This window comes from Drosophila suzukii, chromosome 3 (genome assembly GCF_043229965.1).
Source record: "Drosophila suzukii chromosome 3, CBGP_Dsuzu_IsoJpt1.0, whole genome shotgun sequence".
Taxonomy (NCBI): domain Eukaryota; kingdom Metazoa; phylum Arthropoda; class Insecta; order Diptera; family Drosophilidae; genus Drosophila; species Drosophila suzukii.
In genome coordinates, this window is record NC_092082.1 from 78,281,909 (window position 1) to 78,298,854 (window position 16,946).

The 16,946-nt window shown below is 39.3% G+C and overlaps 1 protein-coding gene across 4 annotated transcripts in view; it reads right to left on the reverse strand.

The window, feature by feature from the left end:
* LOC108019994 (uncharacterized) overlaps nucleotides 1–16,946 on the reverse strand; it is a 103,482-nt gene that overhangs the window by 25,173 nt on the left and 61,363 nt on the right. For all 4 annotated transcript variants that reach the window (XM_065866293.2, XM_065866291.2, XM_065866292.2 and 1 more), the window contains one exon: nucleotides 4,889–4,926. In XM_065866293.2, the coding sequence (XP_065722365.2) occupies nucleotides 4,889–4,907 (19 nt within the window). In that variant the 5' untranslated portion in view covers nucleotides 4,908–4,926. The remainder of the gene's footprint in view (nucleotides 1–4,888; nucleotides 4,927–16,946) is intronic.

The following is a 16,946-nucleotide window of genomic DNA, read 5'->3' on the forward strand; positions in this document are numbered from 1 at the left end:
TTTATTAAGTACAAAATGAGGATTTTAATGAGTACCATTGATATGTGTTGAAATCAACACAGAATTTAATAAGGAAGTAGTTAGAAAAAATATTATCTTTTTAATGATGTTTGAGTTAGTAATTTTTAACGTTTACATAAGGCTTTGCGAAACTGTAGAGACACATGTTTTGATTATAATAATTCCCATTTTTTTGTGAAGCACTTATACATTTATTGAATTTCTAAATGCCAATTACATTTCACAGCCTTAACAATAATGGTAAATTTTTGTATTTAATAAATTCTGATAAAAAGAACAATTGTTGTTAGTAACCTATTTATTAAACAAATTTTTTTTTAATCATATAAACTCCATTAAAGTAAAAACAGATTTATAAGCAAATAGTAAAAAATCTTAGGATTTTATAAAAATTAATAAGTAGGATACCAAGGTGCTCACCAAAAAAGTATTTTTATAGAACTTCTATTCCCTTTAGCTCTTAAAAAATAGTATTCGAAAGGATTATCAAATATAAGTTTCTAGATTTTTCCACCGAAGTCTGATAGTTTAGCCCACTGTCTCCGGGGGTTGCCTCGGCGCACAAATGAAATCTCGCAGGCATAACGAGCTCATGACTCTTTGCTGGCAAGGGTTGGGCAGGAAAAAAGGAACAGGAACCGGAGCAGGAGCCAGGACTTTCACACACACAAGGGCACTGACATAGGCAAATATATAGTGGCTGAGACTTGGGCACATACACATAGAAAAATATGGCACGTACTCCCCGAGAGCCATAAGTTTACGTTTTATATCGGGCAAACTGTGCAATATTATAAATTTTGAATTTTATCTTGGGCATTAGATTGCCAGAGAGTTGCCTGGTTGGCTGCGAACCTCTCTGCCTTTGCTGCCGATATATTTCCCAGACTTTGTGTGAGTTGGGTTAGATGGCCGACCGCCCCTTTTCTGTTGTTGGGGATTAAACGAAAGGACGTGCTCGAGGGCGAAAGTAGGAGCTCCTGGCGGATTGGGGGGCAGGTGGGTAATGGATGGTAACAAAGGGTGATTATCGCGATTGGCGAAATAGTTGAGCTTGGGCGGGAATATTAATGCCAGAGGTATCTGGGAACTTTGTGCGTTGTCGTAACTTCTTCAAACTTACTGTTCTCCCTGCGTTCTTTCTTTTTGATATTTTCCAGGACCAAGGACATCCATATATAGCGTGGTCTAAAGACACGTCTTATGTGACAAGTGCTGGGCTAAACGTCTGAGGCTATCGCAATCATTTTCGATTCTCTGGGCCCATCCCCGGCCCAAAAAAGAAAACCATCCGGACAGCAGCAACCACCGAACAGGACGACCGGAAGTGAGGAAAACGCTTGTAAAATCGGGAACACACGAGTGCGAGCGAGACACGAGCGAATGGGCCGAAAGGAAACGACAATTACGAGGACATGCCGGCTTGCTTTTCTGCTTTTCCTGTCTGCTCCTTTCAGTTGCGGCCGTGCAATCGTCGGGTCAACAACGTCGCGAGTCCGATTTGGATCTACGAAATATATTAAACATATCACACTCTTGATTTGGTATTATCTTTATCTGCATCTGGACCTGCAGCGACGCATCCTTTTCAGCACTTTTGGATTATGGTGATTCTGTGCGACCTCGTAAACGTATACTGAATGTATCCTGAGTGTATCCTATCCGGTATACCTTCAGTATACGTAACACGAGGAAGCACGAGCAACGCGGGATGTGAAACACTTTTTATTCTTTAAAACACTTTGTGATTTAGTTTGTTCACTGATTTACATACATAGTCATAAAAATACACACTTTGTTAAAAACAAGAACTAAATAAATGTCTGTTTAAAAATTATGTAACACATGTATTACGATTTTTACTGAATGGCTGGGAAAGCTTCTTGGCACGCAACCTGTTGCTTTTGTTTTTGGGACCAGATGGATAAACAGCTGATTTAAACTTCACCGAGCATAATCAATAAGGCAACAACGTTAATGGATTACAAAAGAAACGTTTCAAATACTGGATTTAAAAATAAAATAATTGTAGAGCGTTATTATTTTAAGTTAAGAAACAGATATATCTTAAGCAGGATGCATTGTATTTGACAACAAAACAATCGCAAAATTTAAATAAACTCAGTTCATTTTATGGGTCATAAAGAAATTTTTCATCATAAAATCGCTTTTAATATACACATTAAAAATCTGTGTTTGGGATCATCATGTATTTTTCAACACACAATAAATAATTTAAGGCGTGCTATAAATTTGGTTTGCACTCTGACAATTTAATCTTTTAAAATATTTAAAATATAATCATTTATTTTTACGAGTAGTACATATTTCAGGAATCAACAAGATTTTTGTTATGGTTACATTAAAAAAACTCTGAAAACTCTAAGGTATGTTGAGTTAAAAAATGTGAAAAACAAATAATTTAAAGTCAACATATATTATGGTTTTTTATTTTAAATGTTTTAAACCGAGGTACGTTGAGTTAAATAATGCCTTACACAAATATGAATTAAAATGAATAAAAATGTATCTTTTAGAACGCATACATATTTTTTTCAGGAACAAATAAAATACTGTAAATGAAAATTAAATATATTTATTAAGAAAACCAATAAATGAAAATGAAAGTATTCCTACAATTGTTTTATTTTATTAGCGACACTGACGGACAGTTGTTGAATTCAGGAAGACGCCCTCTGTTGCGTAACTCCTGAACTAGTTTATTTTAGTGCGCACAATCGATTTCAAAGGGAATCCGGGGTTGAAACCGAGTTTCTTATAAGAAAAGAATTGCAAATAATTTTATATTTTGGCACAAACAGAGATGAGTGCTTCCAAATTGATGTATCTTTTGTTGAAAATAATTGCGCAAATCGATTGCCTAAAATAAACAAGGAAGAGCATGTGGTGGGCTATGACTCAATTCAAAGCATAAGTAGATTTTCAATATTTATTTCTGACCTTACATTTCTCTCCTCTATTTTATGCCCTTACTGAGGGTAGTTAAAATTTGTTAACATTTTTGGAAGACACGAATGTAGGTTTCCCTTCAATATTTTTGATCGTTTTCCGAATTTTCAAGCAATTTAAATAACGGTGCTTAATCTCCTAGCTTAGAAAATCCTCAGAATAAAATTTAAAAAAATAAGGTATTTTTGTCTCTATTTGATATATAATATTAATTTTAGATTTGTAAGAATGTCTTTCTATATATTTTATTCAATTCATAGAGTATACTACAATCGTGAGTTTTCTATACTGTATCTCCCAGTTGCCGGTGTCTAAGCCGTTGAACCTCAGCTGGCTGGCTACTAGCGCTCAAGTCGAGCATACAAAGTATCTCGGAGATACCTCACCATGCTGATAAAGAGGGGAGAGACAGAAGGAAAGGAAGAGAAGGAAGAGGAAGAGGGGACAACCGCAGCGAAGGAGATAACGAAACCAAAAACGAAACTCGCTCGACAACAACAAGCAAATGAATTTATGAGCATGCCCAGCTCTCGTTCTCTCCTTCTCTCCCTCTCTGGGTTTTCTTGTCCCCCCATCTCCTCTTTCGCTGTCCCGTTGCCATGGCAACAATGGCCGCTGCGAAGGAGCGAGCAAAGCGGAGAGCGAGAACATTTAATTCGGCCATATTTGATTTTGGACATGCTGTCATTGCTCTCGATTTTCGGGGTGGGTTTTCGGTATCTTTCAGTGCGTCTGCTCCGTTCATCTTTGTATCTTTTGAATGGTTCGGTTGTATTTGTATCTGCAGCCGGTTCCGCCGGCAAAATGAGATGGCTTTAACTTTAACCTTTGGCGCAATTTGCCGGCTCATGGCTTTTTCCTTGGGCACAATCATGGCATGTTAATCCCTTATTAATTTTACGATCTCGCAACTGGGGAGCTGTGGCCCGGACACGTCTTTAAAAGCAAATAAATCAATTTCATGTCGTCTGAAATGGAACCCACCTATTGTATACATAAATTTCCCAAAATTAGATGCAACGAGAGGCTTATTGGGACTAAATGGCCATCGATTAACTATAAAATTGGCGATTTACGATTGCGACCATAAAATCTTGATTCAAGTTGGAGTAGCGAATGGCAATCGGAATTGGAATCGGGTTGGGTTCGGTTTGGTTCTCTTCTGGCGCTGGGACCACATTATCTATAAATATCGCTAGTGGAATTTATGGGCAAGTCTAAAGCTGTCGAAAATTGATTTACGACCCATGAGTCGACAGCGCTAACCATGCGATCCCAGCAAAAGTGAGTAAGATATTGGCGGAATGGCTCACCAAATACCAGCCGTCCCATACACCTGTCCTTAAGATGATTGAGGCTCCATTAGCTTTCCAAACAAGTGGACATAAAATATATACATTTGTATTTATAATGCCTTCATAACAGAGCTAAGAAATAATGTACCATATGGGTAAAACAATTCATTAGGGAAGGTGTGAATAAATATATTGCATTCATAAAATTATCGCATAAGTATATCAAGAGTAAGCAGAGAAATTATCATAAATTATGGTTGTTAAGCTAATGCAGGAACCAAATAAATAATTAAAGATTTTTCGTATTCCGCAGAGATTCCTTAGCTATTTATTTGTCATTTCCCTTCATAACTCGTAATTAGATGGGAAAATAAAAGCCTTTCTTGTATGGCATTTCAAAGACCTGATCTGGAACCAAGCTATTGCAAAATATAATTATGATTGTGTTGATAATTCCGAGGGGACATTCCACATAGGTTCGCCTCTTTATGACGCCGTCAAATCTTAATGAAAATCAATAAAAACGCTGGCTTGGTTCCCATATTCAGATGGCTAATAAAGCGATTACTTATCGGCTGTTTGTATCAATTGGCATTACTTACGAGTGCCCAGAGTATCCATCTGCGAGTCCCTCGAAGAACTGCAAGGAAAGAAAGAAAGAAAGGGGATGGCATTAAAATCTTCGCATGACTGTAAAATTATTCGAACTGAAAATTGTCAATTAATGCACTTATTTCCAACAAGACTTTGGCTGATAAGGCGCAATGAACCCGAGGGACTGGCATCAATTTCAATAACTCGAAGGCAGAGATTTTTAGGCACTCCCGCCGGGGATGGGGTAATTTATGCATTCTTTGTTCTGTCTACATGCCACTCGTGATATTTCATTTAAAAAACAACAAGGGAAACAGCTCACAGTCATATATAGTATGTATATAAACAAACAAGCTAAACGTGCACTTGGCATGACAGACAACGAAGGAAAAAAATACGAAAAGCGGGGGAAATGGGCTTGGGATTGGGTCTGGGATTCCGATTGCGATTGCGGTTGCGATTGCCGAGTGACCACAGCGTTCCGAATATGTAAATGCAGTCGCCCATAAGACATTCGAAATTGCCATAAATAAGCAGCCCAGTGACAGGCGTCATTTTCGAATTCCTGCGGAGGCGATTCCGATTCCATTCCCGGTGGATAGGATGCGTCATTAGCCCCTAGATTGTATGCTGGCCTGGCCAAGAATAGCCGAAACACTCACGTCATGCTGGAAATCGGGGGTAGAGCATATAGGGGCTTACTTTTTGTTGCTGCGACCTCGAAATCATAATTCAGGATTTTATTGCCTTTTAAGTGCCATTAAGTCAACTCTTTCCTCGCCCGCCACGTTTTGTCGAGGCCACTTTCGCTTTTCCTTGAACATTCACTGCTGGCAATTAAACATTCTGTAATTGCAACTCTTTGACGTAGCGGAACGGAACCGAAACGAAGCTATCCCAAGGAACGGTGCAGAACCATCCCTGGCGATTTGCGATTTTTTAGATTTTCACTCTATTTGCGGTGCTGCGCCCACACAGATACCAAGATAGGAAGCCAGCAGCAAATTCAAGGCACTGCGGCCATTAAAACTGCTTTATGGTCCCTAAAAACGAACGAAAGCGAGAGTCTCGCCCAAGGAGAAACATGTGTAGGGGTTTGTTTTCCCATTTCCCATCCCATTTTCCTCGCCCGGCCACGCGGCGGAAGGATTAATATTTTTATGGAGCACTTTTCTGGCTGTTTGCTAAATTTTGCAACAAATTGTTTTACAACCCGCGGGCGACTGAACTAGAATCTCTGGAAAGTGATTGAACGAAAGTCCTTCATGCAAGAATTTTTAAGGCTTAACAAGTCATAACATTTTAATAATACAGTTTAAATTAACATGGTTTTTTTAAAGCGCAAACCATATAGACATTGTTCTTTAATGTAAGCCAAGATATTTAAAATTGTTTACATAAAAAAAGGTACTTGCAGTGAATATATTCCACATTTTTTGTTAAGCACTTTAAGTAACATTGTGGAGTTTAATATTAGTGGATTTAAAAGAAACTACTTCTAAAATTTAGAAAATGCAGCTATATGAGAGTGTAAAAATCTAAAACTAATTGAGGCCAATATTACATCTTTCTCTTTTTTTGTTTTGAATAATTATCAACAACATTCACCAATATTCAACAGTATTAAACATTTATCTTTTGTGTTTTCCTAATGATTATTTGGCCATTGAAACCCGATATGACTAACATTTGGTAAAGTGTCAAGTCAAATTGAAATTTATAGACATAAGGCAGATCTTCTAAAACAATTTGCAGATTATCAGACGAAATATTATTAGTAGACGAATTTCAATGTTAACTTAGCGATTTCTATGCAAAATCTATTTTTAAAAGTGTGAACGGAACGAGCGAAAATAATACCCAGTCGGACAAAAGAATCATCAGCTATCGTATTCTGCGTCTCAAAAGTACGAACCTGACTTCTCTTCTGCTCACCTGTTCGTTCACCTGAGTTTGCGGCCAGGGCTAGGAAACCCAACCGACCGCCTCCCACCGATCGAAACCCCTTCTCTACCACAATTTTGATCCCCCTCGGCGACGGGGAACGGCTGCCATTTATGTGCGGTTCGAAAGCGCCGAAAGTAAACATTTAATTGCGCCATTAATTGCGCGGTAAGTGTGCCAGATGCACATACTTGTGCTGAAGGGGGCGTGGGGCGGGGGCAGGGCTAAGAAAACAAACAAATTCCTTTTGGTTTGGTTAAGTGCCCAGCGGTGCACTCGAGAAAAAAATATCTCCGCTCCACTCCGCTCCTCTGGAAGACCCCAACCCGCTGACTTTTACGAGCATTGAGTCTTCCATTAAGGCGCTCCGGGCTCGCTTCCCCGCTTTCTCCGGTCCTGATCCTCCATTTTACCCACTCTTTCTCCCAGTCTCCATTTTTCTCGACACTTGAAAAAATATCCATAACGATACTCAAGTCAACATTTAAAATATTTATCGGAACTTAACTCAAACTTAGCTAGAAAGAAAAGTTTTCAGAGTGATAATCAATTAATAAAAGCCAGTATTTTTTCCGAGTGTATCTGCGCTTCCACCTTGCATCCCGTGCAACAGTCGCTCGGCAACTTCTGGCGCATTAACTTTGTGTGTTTAATGCGGAAAATTATTGTCAATACAATCGACTTTTTATGATGCTTAAGTTGACAGTTTTTGTGGCTGTTCCTGTTTTTAATATTTACCCTTCTGGCATTTCCACTGATGACGGTGTTCTCGGGATAGGGTCTCCACTGTATTCCCATTTTCTTAATTATGATTCAATTAATGAAGAGTAAATAAACAACGTATCAAGTCCAGGCTGCTACTGGCCAAATTTAAGTAGTGTTTATGGTAAGGTATTATTCGTTGAAATGGTCCTAACTAGGGTTAGCCAACAACAAAATCGACAAATATTATAAAAAGTATTGAGTTGGTTTAAAAAATTCCACAGTTTTGGAATATATTTTCACGAAAAATGTGAAAGAAAAAAATATATTGAAGAATTTAAATGACGTATATTCCCAATATTTACACGTTTTACTCTAAGAAAATAAAACATATTTGTATAAACATTTTGTTGTTTTATTATTCTAAATGAACCACTATCAACTTATTTCTGGAAATAAACAAATTAAAACTAGACAAATTAAAAGACAATATACAGAAGGCAGGTGTAAAGCCCCAAAAGCAGCAATTGGCGTTAAGATCGAGCCCGATTAAAGAGAATTCCATTTGCCAAAAATGAAACGACACACGACGCGCCGCCTGGCGCCATTAACTTAATCGAACAGAAAACCAAACAAAAGCCGCAATTAACATGAAGCCCTTCGTCAGTCGGGTTTTTCGCTTTGGCTTTTTGGGAACTGTTTAGGGTTCCTGGACTCGGGTTCCACAGCCATGCCCCAGAAAACCTGCTCAACCCATGGGAATGTGGACCCGAACTCCCAGGCGAGTGCGTGTGTGTTTGCTAATTTGAAATTCTGTGGCGTAAGCACAGGAACCAACGATTCTCCACCATCATCCCCGTTTACCAGGCGAACTACATTAAATTTTAGAAAACACAAAATGCCGCTTTCCGTGCTCCCTGCCTGGCAAACAATTTCACATAAATTTACGTTGAATTACAACCAACATTGTGTACAAATGCACCGGGGGAGTGGCTGCGGAGAGATGTGGGGGCCCTGGCCAAAGTTGTGACTCGGTCTTGTATTTTGCCATCTTTTTGGCAAGCCAGAAAATGTATTCCAGACACGCATCGGGCCATTTTGCAAACGTGCCACCGAATGAGGCTCAACTCCGGTCCCCGTGTCCCCATGTCCCCCTGGAACTGAGCAAACTCAAACAGAAACACACAACCACAACGACATCCACCCACCCACTCAAAGGACCCTGAAACTTTCCGGCTGACTTTGCTTTTATTTTCCCGGCCCGTTTTGCCCATCCTGAAATCACGAACGGAAAGAATGACAAACTTTTGGCTCTTTTTTTTGCGAAAATAAGTAAAGTTTGAATTTGGCAGAAACAAATTACTTTCGGGGGATCCATTCGCTAACATGACTCCCAAGAACCTAGCTTAAAACAGGACAGTTCAACCAAAAATATGGCCCAAAAAATTGGAACATTAAAAAAAAGCTGGATCTCCACATTTTTTTTGGCCATCTATAAAGTTTACAGTTTTTTAAAATGACCTAATTTATAAAGGAAGAAAAAAGCATTCCAAATCCAAGTTTAAAAGATAATTTTTCAGTTAAGAACCCAAGACAATAAGTGACCTTGATAAATCATTTATTTTTAAGCAATTGCATCATAATGTTTAATTAAACAAATTTTAAGCACAGAACCAAATTTAGAAGATATATTTTTATTAAAAAACGGCAGATCTGACAGTACTAGCACCAAGCCAATAGAGAAAAAAGCAATGCCTCCCTAAGGGCACGAACATAGTTTTCCATATTTTTTCCTTCCTCGCTTTTTTTGTACATTTTATAATCGCGGTCGTTGCAAAATATATGAAATAAATAAATAATAAAATACACTGGTTGGGGGGAGTGGCAACAGCAAGTGGGTGTGGCCCAGAAATGCCATTTGCTTGCCTCCCGAAAGTTTTCCTCTTATTGCAGCTGTCGGACTTGAGATACTTTGCGTTGGTAACTTATGGATACGATGGAGCAAAAGAAGCAGAAGGAGCAGAAAGGTGAGCAAATTGCCAAACGGGGGATGAGGATGAGGATGCTGCCCACCTTGGGAAGCTGGCGTGTAATTTGTATCTAATCTTGCCTCATGTTTATATAAAAGCAGCGACGGCAGGGGAAACTACTTGCTCCATACAATTTCTGCAATATGGCGATGGCTCTGCCAGGAGGGTGAGCTTCTTCTCCTCCACCTTTGGTCCTGGTCCAAGTTGGAAGTCTGTCCTGGGCCGGAGTCTAAGTGGAACTACATACATATATTCATGGGCAACTGGGGCTGCGGATGCCACAAGGAGCCAACCGAAGGGCGGGTGGGTTTTTGGAATTTTAATAAAATTGCTGCATTGCCAACTAAAGATAGATACTTTTCGTGTAATTTACGATGATGGCAGAACAGCAATGATGGCGAACGATAGCAAAACGTCAAAACTATTTCAGAGAGTGGGAGATAGGAAAGTTACTGGGGGAAGTTGGGGTACTCACTATCCAAGGTTGCCAGATGGATGCTTTGCCAAGAAAGCAGCAATGAAAATTAGCTTTAAGCGTTGAATTTCATGGAAAAGTGTGAAACTGTTACTTAAATGGTTGTAATTGTCTGGTGGATGCATAAATTATAGTAAAAATGTAATATAAATGAAGTTTAAAGTAAACTGTTTGAATGTTGAATATTCAAAATAAGAAGTGAAAAACAAAAAAATTAGCCATCACCTTTAAGTTTAATTAAGTACTCATGATTTTCATGATTTAAAGTATAGCAATTTAGCCATGCAGCTTAAAGATTTTTTCATTTTCTCATCAGATTGTTTTTGAAGTTACCCTCATTTGTGAGTTGAAAAACATTGATAACCTTAATTTTCTAAGTATTTAACAGTTTTATTTATGATAAGGGCTACTATTTTAAGGACTAAACCGTTTATCAAGCGATTCCTCATTATTATTATGAGAGTTTACCCCCGTTTCCGGTAACCCTTATTATCCCAATTTGAGGCTCCCTCGCTGGCAATTTCCCCATGTGGCAAAGTCGCATTTAATCAGCCAACTTATGTCGTATGGCACTCAGCTCAGTCGAACTGGAGTCATGTCCCTGGCGCAGAGTTTGGCTTATTTATTGATGAATCCAACGGCACGTTGACACGAAACCCCACCGAAAAGTGAGTGGAAGGGGGCCGCACCAAAGTGCCTCCTTAATTTTACCCAATTGATCAATTTCCTCCTGCCGACTGAACAGATGCATATATGCAGATGTATGTGGATGGGTTCGCCGTTGATTGGGCCACTAAATCGAGTCGAAGACCCCTAATAATGGTCATGGGGTCCTGGGCCAACTTAATGTAATTGCAGGGCGGTAATTGCCCGTGGGTGGCTTCATTTGCGCCAAATTGGAAGTCCATCTAGCGACGCACTTTTAATTACGCGTGCAGCGAATGAATTGCCAATCGAGTTAGGACCAAGTCAGGGGACACTTTCCAATTTCACTTGATTGCCAGCTACCTGGAGATGCGTAGAAGGAGAAAGTTTCCCGGGTACCTGTATCAGGTGCCCAGCCGCGAACGAGTTGAGACCGTTGGCGAGACCCTTTCCCGAAATTCCTCAAATTGCGAGGCGTAAAATTTTTGTTTTAACCAAACAGACACACAACTTTTTGCACGGAACGAAGGCGCATATTTCGGTATTATTTTTTATGATATGCGGCGTAAATGGATTTCAAAATGCTGCCAAACAGGCAGCTGAGACACATTGTCTTCGGGACCCTTTGGTCCTTTCAATGGAACCCCGTCTACGTCTCGTCAGGTTGGCAGACAAAGGGTTGCAGCTAGATGACAATTGTTGCAATTCCCCGGCACAGGATCGTAAAAAAAAGAGGAGGTTGTAAATCAAAATCTGAGTTCGTTCTGCGCGAAAAGTGAAAGTTGGGAGCATTTCACCGCCCCTTTTCTTTTGGGAGGGCTGCCATATTGGAAAGGGCCACCCCATTCACCTGGTGCCCCGGAAAATGCGGTCGCTTCTGGGGTGGATTTTGGCCTTAGCCCCGGCATGTAAATGTTTCGTTTAATCCTTGTAATGGCAACAGTTGCCGCTGCTCCCATGGAAATCGGTCCTTCATCAGATAAACCGCAACAAAAGGATCCGTCGAGAGCCGCCCATTTTGTTGTTTACCTATTTATGAAATGCGTTTTACTTTCATTCCACTTAATCACTGGATGCCATTTATTTTGAAATACCTTCAATTGAAAGTCCTCTTCCCCTTTGCTTTCGAGGGCGTGTCCAGGGGTTAAGACTTCAAGAAATCGCTTAAAAATGGTAAACATTTGCCATTTGGCATGTTCTGTAAAAAACCTTTTTAATAAATTCAAACGAAGATATTTGAAGGAAATTCATTTGCCGATTTCCGTTTAGGGGTTGTAAGTGTGGAAAATTGATCAACCTGCAATAGTTTGTATTTAGTTATAAATGAAGTGTAAAATAACAATAAATGACAAAGCATAACAACATTTTTCTTGATATCAATCTACCGCATATGGTAATGTGTTTTTGTTATATGACAAAAAGGAAGATTCGATTACTTTTACCATTCGAAATATTTTATATTATATTACCATAGCGACAACCATCGAATTGAATTTGTAATTTGAATTTGAGACCTTAAAATACCTTCGAATTGTCAGGCGAGACATTTAATAAAATGCATGGCCCGATCGGATATCGACGATATCGTTGGGGACTCGGTTTCAAAGAAGTGGTAGAGTCCCTGATTGATTTACTGCACTGTCCAAAGTGGCTAGGCGATAACCGAAATGGATGCGGTGCATTCCCAATGGCCAAAGTGCCAAGAGAAATATTAAAATTCAATGCATTTAAGGCGGGGCAGGGAACCGCTTCATAAATATCCCAGTGCAGCTCCCCAGAGGAAGAAGGGGGTATGGGCATAGTATATGGTATATGCCTCGAATCTGTTAACGTTAGCGGAACATGTGTTAATTTCGGGATCGTTAAAATTGTGCCACAAGATATGGCGTTGATGAGGACACAGATTGAGTTCGGTCTTTGGGCTGGCATAAATATTTACCCGATTCCGAATGGAGAATATAACAAAAAAACACCAAACAAAGCCTCTGACAAAGTAAATAATTTATTTATTTTGGATTTCTCAAGTCACGCTGTTCGGGAAAGATAAGAGACAAGGGAGTCCGGGTTAGGTCACTGTCAGCTTGGAATTTAGTTACTAAAATACGAGCTAGAAATATGAAAATGAACGACTAGAGAGACCTGACCACCAGCAACAATAATGCCCTCGAAATGGATTTGAAAATATTGAAAAACCAGTTTTCCACCGAATTCCAGTATTGGTGTCTGATATTTTGTGTTTTGGGTCTATCCACTTGAGTCTCAAGTTGACTTTAGCATGCCGTCCCCCTTGCAATTAGATCAGAGACATCGCTCATTCTGAAGTGATTTTCCTTCAAGGCGGGGAGGGCAGACATAAAACTGTTTCAAAACGAAACGAAATGAAAAATGGTGCTATACGAGTGGCATATTTATGCCCATTCCGATGTTGGGAATATCAACGAGCAGGAGAAGGAGTTGTTCCCGAGCACAAAAACCGATGAACGCGGCAAGTTTGCGTTTTGAATTTCAATGGCGGACACATCCCAGCAATGGGTGTCCAGGGAAAAAGATATATCGCAGATAGAGAGAGAATCCCATATCGGACCGATTCGACCGATGTTCTCCGATGTACTTATAACAAGAGTCAAGTGCCGGCCCCATCGCATCGCACTGCGTCGCCCATTTTAATGCGTTCCTTCGACAGGCCATGAAAATATGCCGGAGATTTTTAAAACGTTTTAATTGAAGCCCCACACAGCAGACGAAATGTCTGTTTTTCGTTCCCGAGATGCAAAAGTGGCCCGAGACAATTAACATTCTGAACGCATTCAATTTACTTGGAACTCTTTATGCTATCTGGCTTCGGTCTTTTCCGTACTTTGAAAATGGCGACGGCAAATCGATCCACGATATATTCGAATAGTACCCATATCAATACGAATTTCATAGGTTGGAATACGTGCGAAATATGGGAAAAAGCAAAATTGGATATCCAATAGTTTATGCGAGGAAGCGGGACAATAACCACGTTTTATCGCCTTTTAATCTGTGGGAAAAACATTTACGATGTTTTTTTTCTACTCGAGCTTGTAACGATTGGTTGACACAAATAAAACACTAGACTGGAGTTTATCTGGGAAAAGTTCTAAGAGCAATAGTAAAGTCGTAAAGTTTAAAACCCTAAACATCTCCGAAGTTCCTTTGTTGCCGGGACTGGTTATTGCACTTTAAGGAGCGTTTTATTCAAAATCAGTTCATAACATGGCCCAAAAGTGCGGCGACAACGTTTTGAATTCCATTCGGAGTGGGAACAAGTTCTATAGCTTACTGAGTAAATCGGATTAAAGTTTGATTGTTTACTTGAGTTATGCGACGGCAACTATAATAATAAAACTTTGAAATAAATGTTTATTTTATTCATTTGAAGATGTCAGTTTTGTAAGATAAGCGATTCGGAAGTGCACATTTCAGGAAATTGTTTAAAGCGTTTGTTTTGAGCAATATAAAATTTAAAAAAGATTTTTAAAAGAAATATAATAGCACAATGTTTTTTTTTGATGATTTCAACATACTATTACAAATCGTTTAAGAAGCATTTAAAGTAATTAAAGTTAATCAGAGTTCGGTTTATTTTAAAGACATTAAAGGTCATTAGAAAATCGAGTTTAACCTTTTTGTTTTAATACATCCAAGCAACAGACATCCGAGCAGCAGTCATATCATTAAAAATCATTCATAAAATTAATTTAACACTTAAATAATGCAAATTGTCGTGTCAAACCTTTTTTATTAACATTTAAAATTAATAATAATTAGTATTTAAAAGGTGAGGTTGACCGATTTGACGGCTGTTTAAAAAAAAAGCATGACGCACCTTACGCAAATGAGTGCGCATTGTCATTAGCCGAAAAAAGGCAGCTGAAATACTAAGCGACGCCATCTTTGCGTTTAAAATACAAATTATAACAATTAAATAGCCATTTTCAGAGTTTACCTGACACTTGGCGAGGGAAAAATGATTTCGAAATTGCTTATGAAATATAATTGGCTAATTAACCAAGCTCCGGTATGAGGTATAAACATTCAATTTACGACCTGAGTCAGACGGAATCGAACTTGCATTATTCGCTGAAGATAACGAATGGCGACTGCAGAGCGTCCTTTAGCGGAGTGCTCTGCCAACAGGTTCGCGATAAGGCGGGGCCATTAAGAGGCACCTGTCAGTGCGACCCTCCCCGCCCACCTTTATCGCCATAAAGCGTCGAGTTTATGCCGAAAATTGAAATTAATATGCCGTTCGATGGCTCGATTAAAATGCGCTAAATGAAACCGGCAAGTACGAGGCAGGGCTTATATACATATATATATTTGGATCAGGGCGTGGCGTCTGAAGTGCTGTAAAAGTAAGCTGCCGACTTAAATTGATTTAAAGTTTGCTGCCTCTTCAAAGGCAGTTCAAATGCAAATTGGCTGGGCGGCCGGTCGTTTTGCATTTTATTGCGAATATTAAATGAAATTAATGAAATTTTCTGCGCCATAATCCTTTGCAAAACGCATAAATTTGCTCATTAAGTGTGCGCAAATATTGTATGTATTCGCTTTGCTAGGGCGTAGGTATGTACATATTTACAGCGCCTGCCTGTCCGCCCACAACATATATTTATATTGATTTTTATCTCGCCGGCATCGGGGGATGTTGTAGCCGGGCCCAGGCCCAATTGTATATATATATTGGGGCCCCAAATGTGCAGAAAATAAGCTCACTAGTACATAAGCGACGCCCAAAAGGCCAAGCTTTGAGCTTACTTTTTCGAAATCGAACAGAAAGTTGAGGCTGCAAAGTTGGGCTTTTCAAGGGGAAAAATTAAGTAACAAGTACATTTTCCGACCCTAAAAAAGTACCACAAAATTTGTTGTCTTTTTTTTAACAATTTAATTTAGAATATAATTAGTAATAAATTTTTTATTAATTTCAAATAAATATTTTAGCTAATACTCAAACCTTTTAGGCTGGCGCCCTCTTTCGGTTTTACTGCGCAGCTGCAGCTGCTCTGCTTCTCCCAACAGAGGTCGCCAGCTGAGTGCCACCCATTTACGCACACATTAAAATATAAATTTCCTTTGTGTGAGTGCACAGGAGTAAAAGAGACAGCAGGCTTGTTCATATATTCCTCTCGCTCACACAATATGCATGGCCGACGCCTATTTAAAATATTTAGCTGTTTTCAACGATTTTTCTCTATGAAACCCCTTAAATATAATTTTAAAAGAGAAGTGGATAGATATATATTTGATTACTTTCCCCTTTTAATGTGTGTTTTATATAATATAATATTTAGCCAATATTCCCCTCTAAGTGCGACAGAGATGGCAACAGTGATGGCTGCCGCAAAAAAAAACATGGCCTCTTTTTCCTACTTTGTATCTGTGTGACGTTCAGCTGCTCTTGTTTGTGTATGGGTGAATTTATCTTCTAGGTTGGCCACTATTTTTGTCAACAATTTCTGCGCTTTGGTTCCCCTGAAAATCAGAGCTCATGCGCAGTCGGCAGATGCTGGATTTTTTCTACATTTATTTTCTGCTCTGCAAACCAGTTTATTGGACTGTAGTTAAAATTTGGTTGCAATCTTAAATGCGGGAAAATGAGAATGCAAATTTCTGTGAAATCTCTTTGGCTTCGGGTGCCAAATCTAACAAAATCCAAGTCCCAGACTAATTTAAGTTTTCCTTCTTGCCCAAAAACCAAACTTGATCTTAGCCATATGCGTGACACGTCCGCATAAATGCTGTCGAAAATTGTCACATAAATCAATCATATTTATACAAATGCCCCTGATATCCGAGCCGCCGCCGCTAGTTGTTGACAATATGCTAATTTCCCCAGTCTATAGCTTTTTGTCTTGCCTTTTTGTCTGGCCATGCCCACGATAAGCAGTCGCTGAAAACGTGTTTTGGCATTTGATTAGTTGCGATATGCGACGGCAGCAAAAGTTCCAGGGAGCCACGAAGCGGGTCCAATTCCAAGGCATTTCAAAACATGGCAGGGAGTTCTGCCGGCTAACGACTGACAGCCATATCATTGGTCGCAGGATGGTAAGCGTAACACCACAAAATGCTCGATGTTGAATTCAAAACGTGGGTATACGGACTCAGACATTTGCAGGTGTTAAATGGCGACCGCAGTTTGGGAGCGCAAGTGGAATATTCAATTGATGGAGACCCATAGACTGGTGGGGTAATGTTTTGCATAATTTTATCATCTTGTAGCCTTAATAATACAAAATAAGAAGA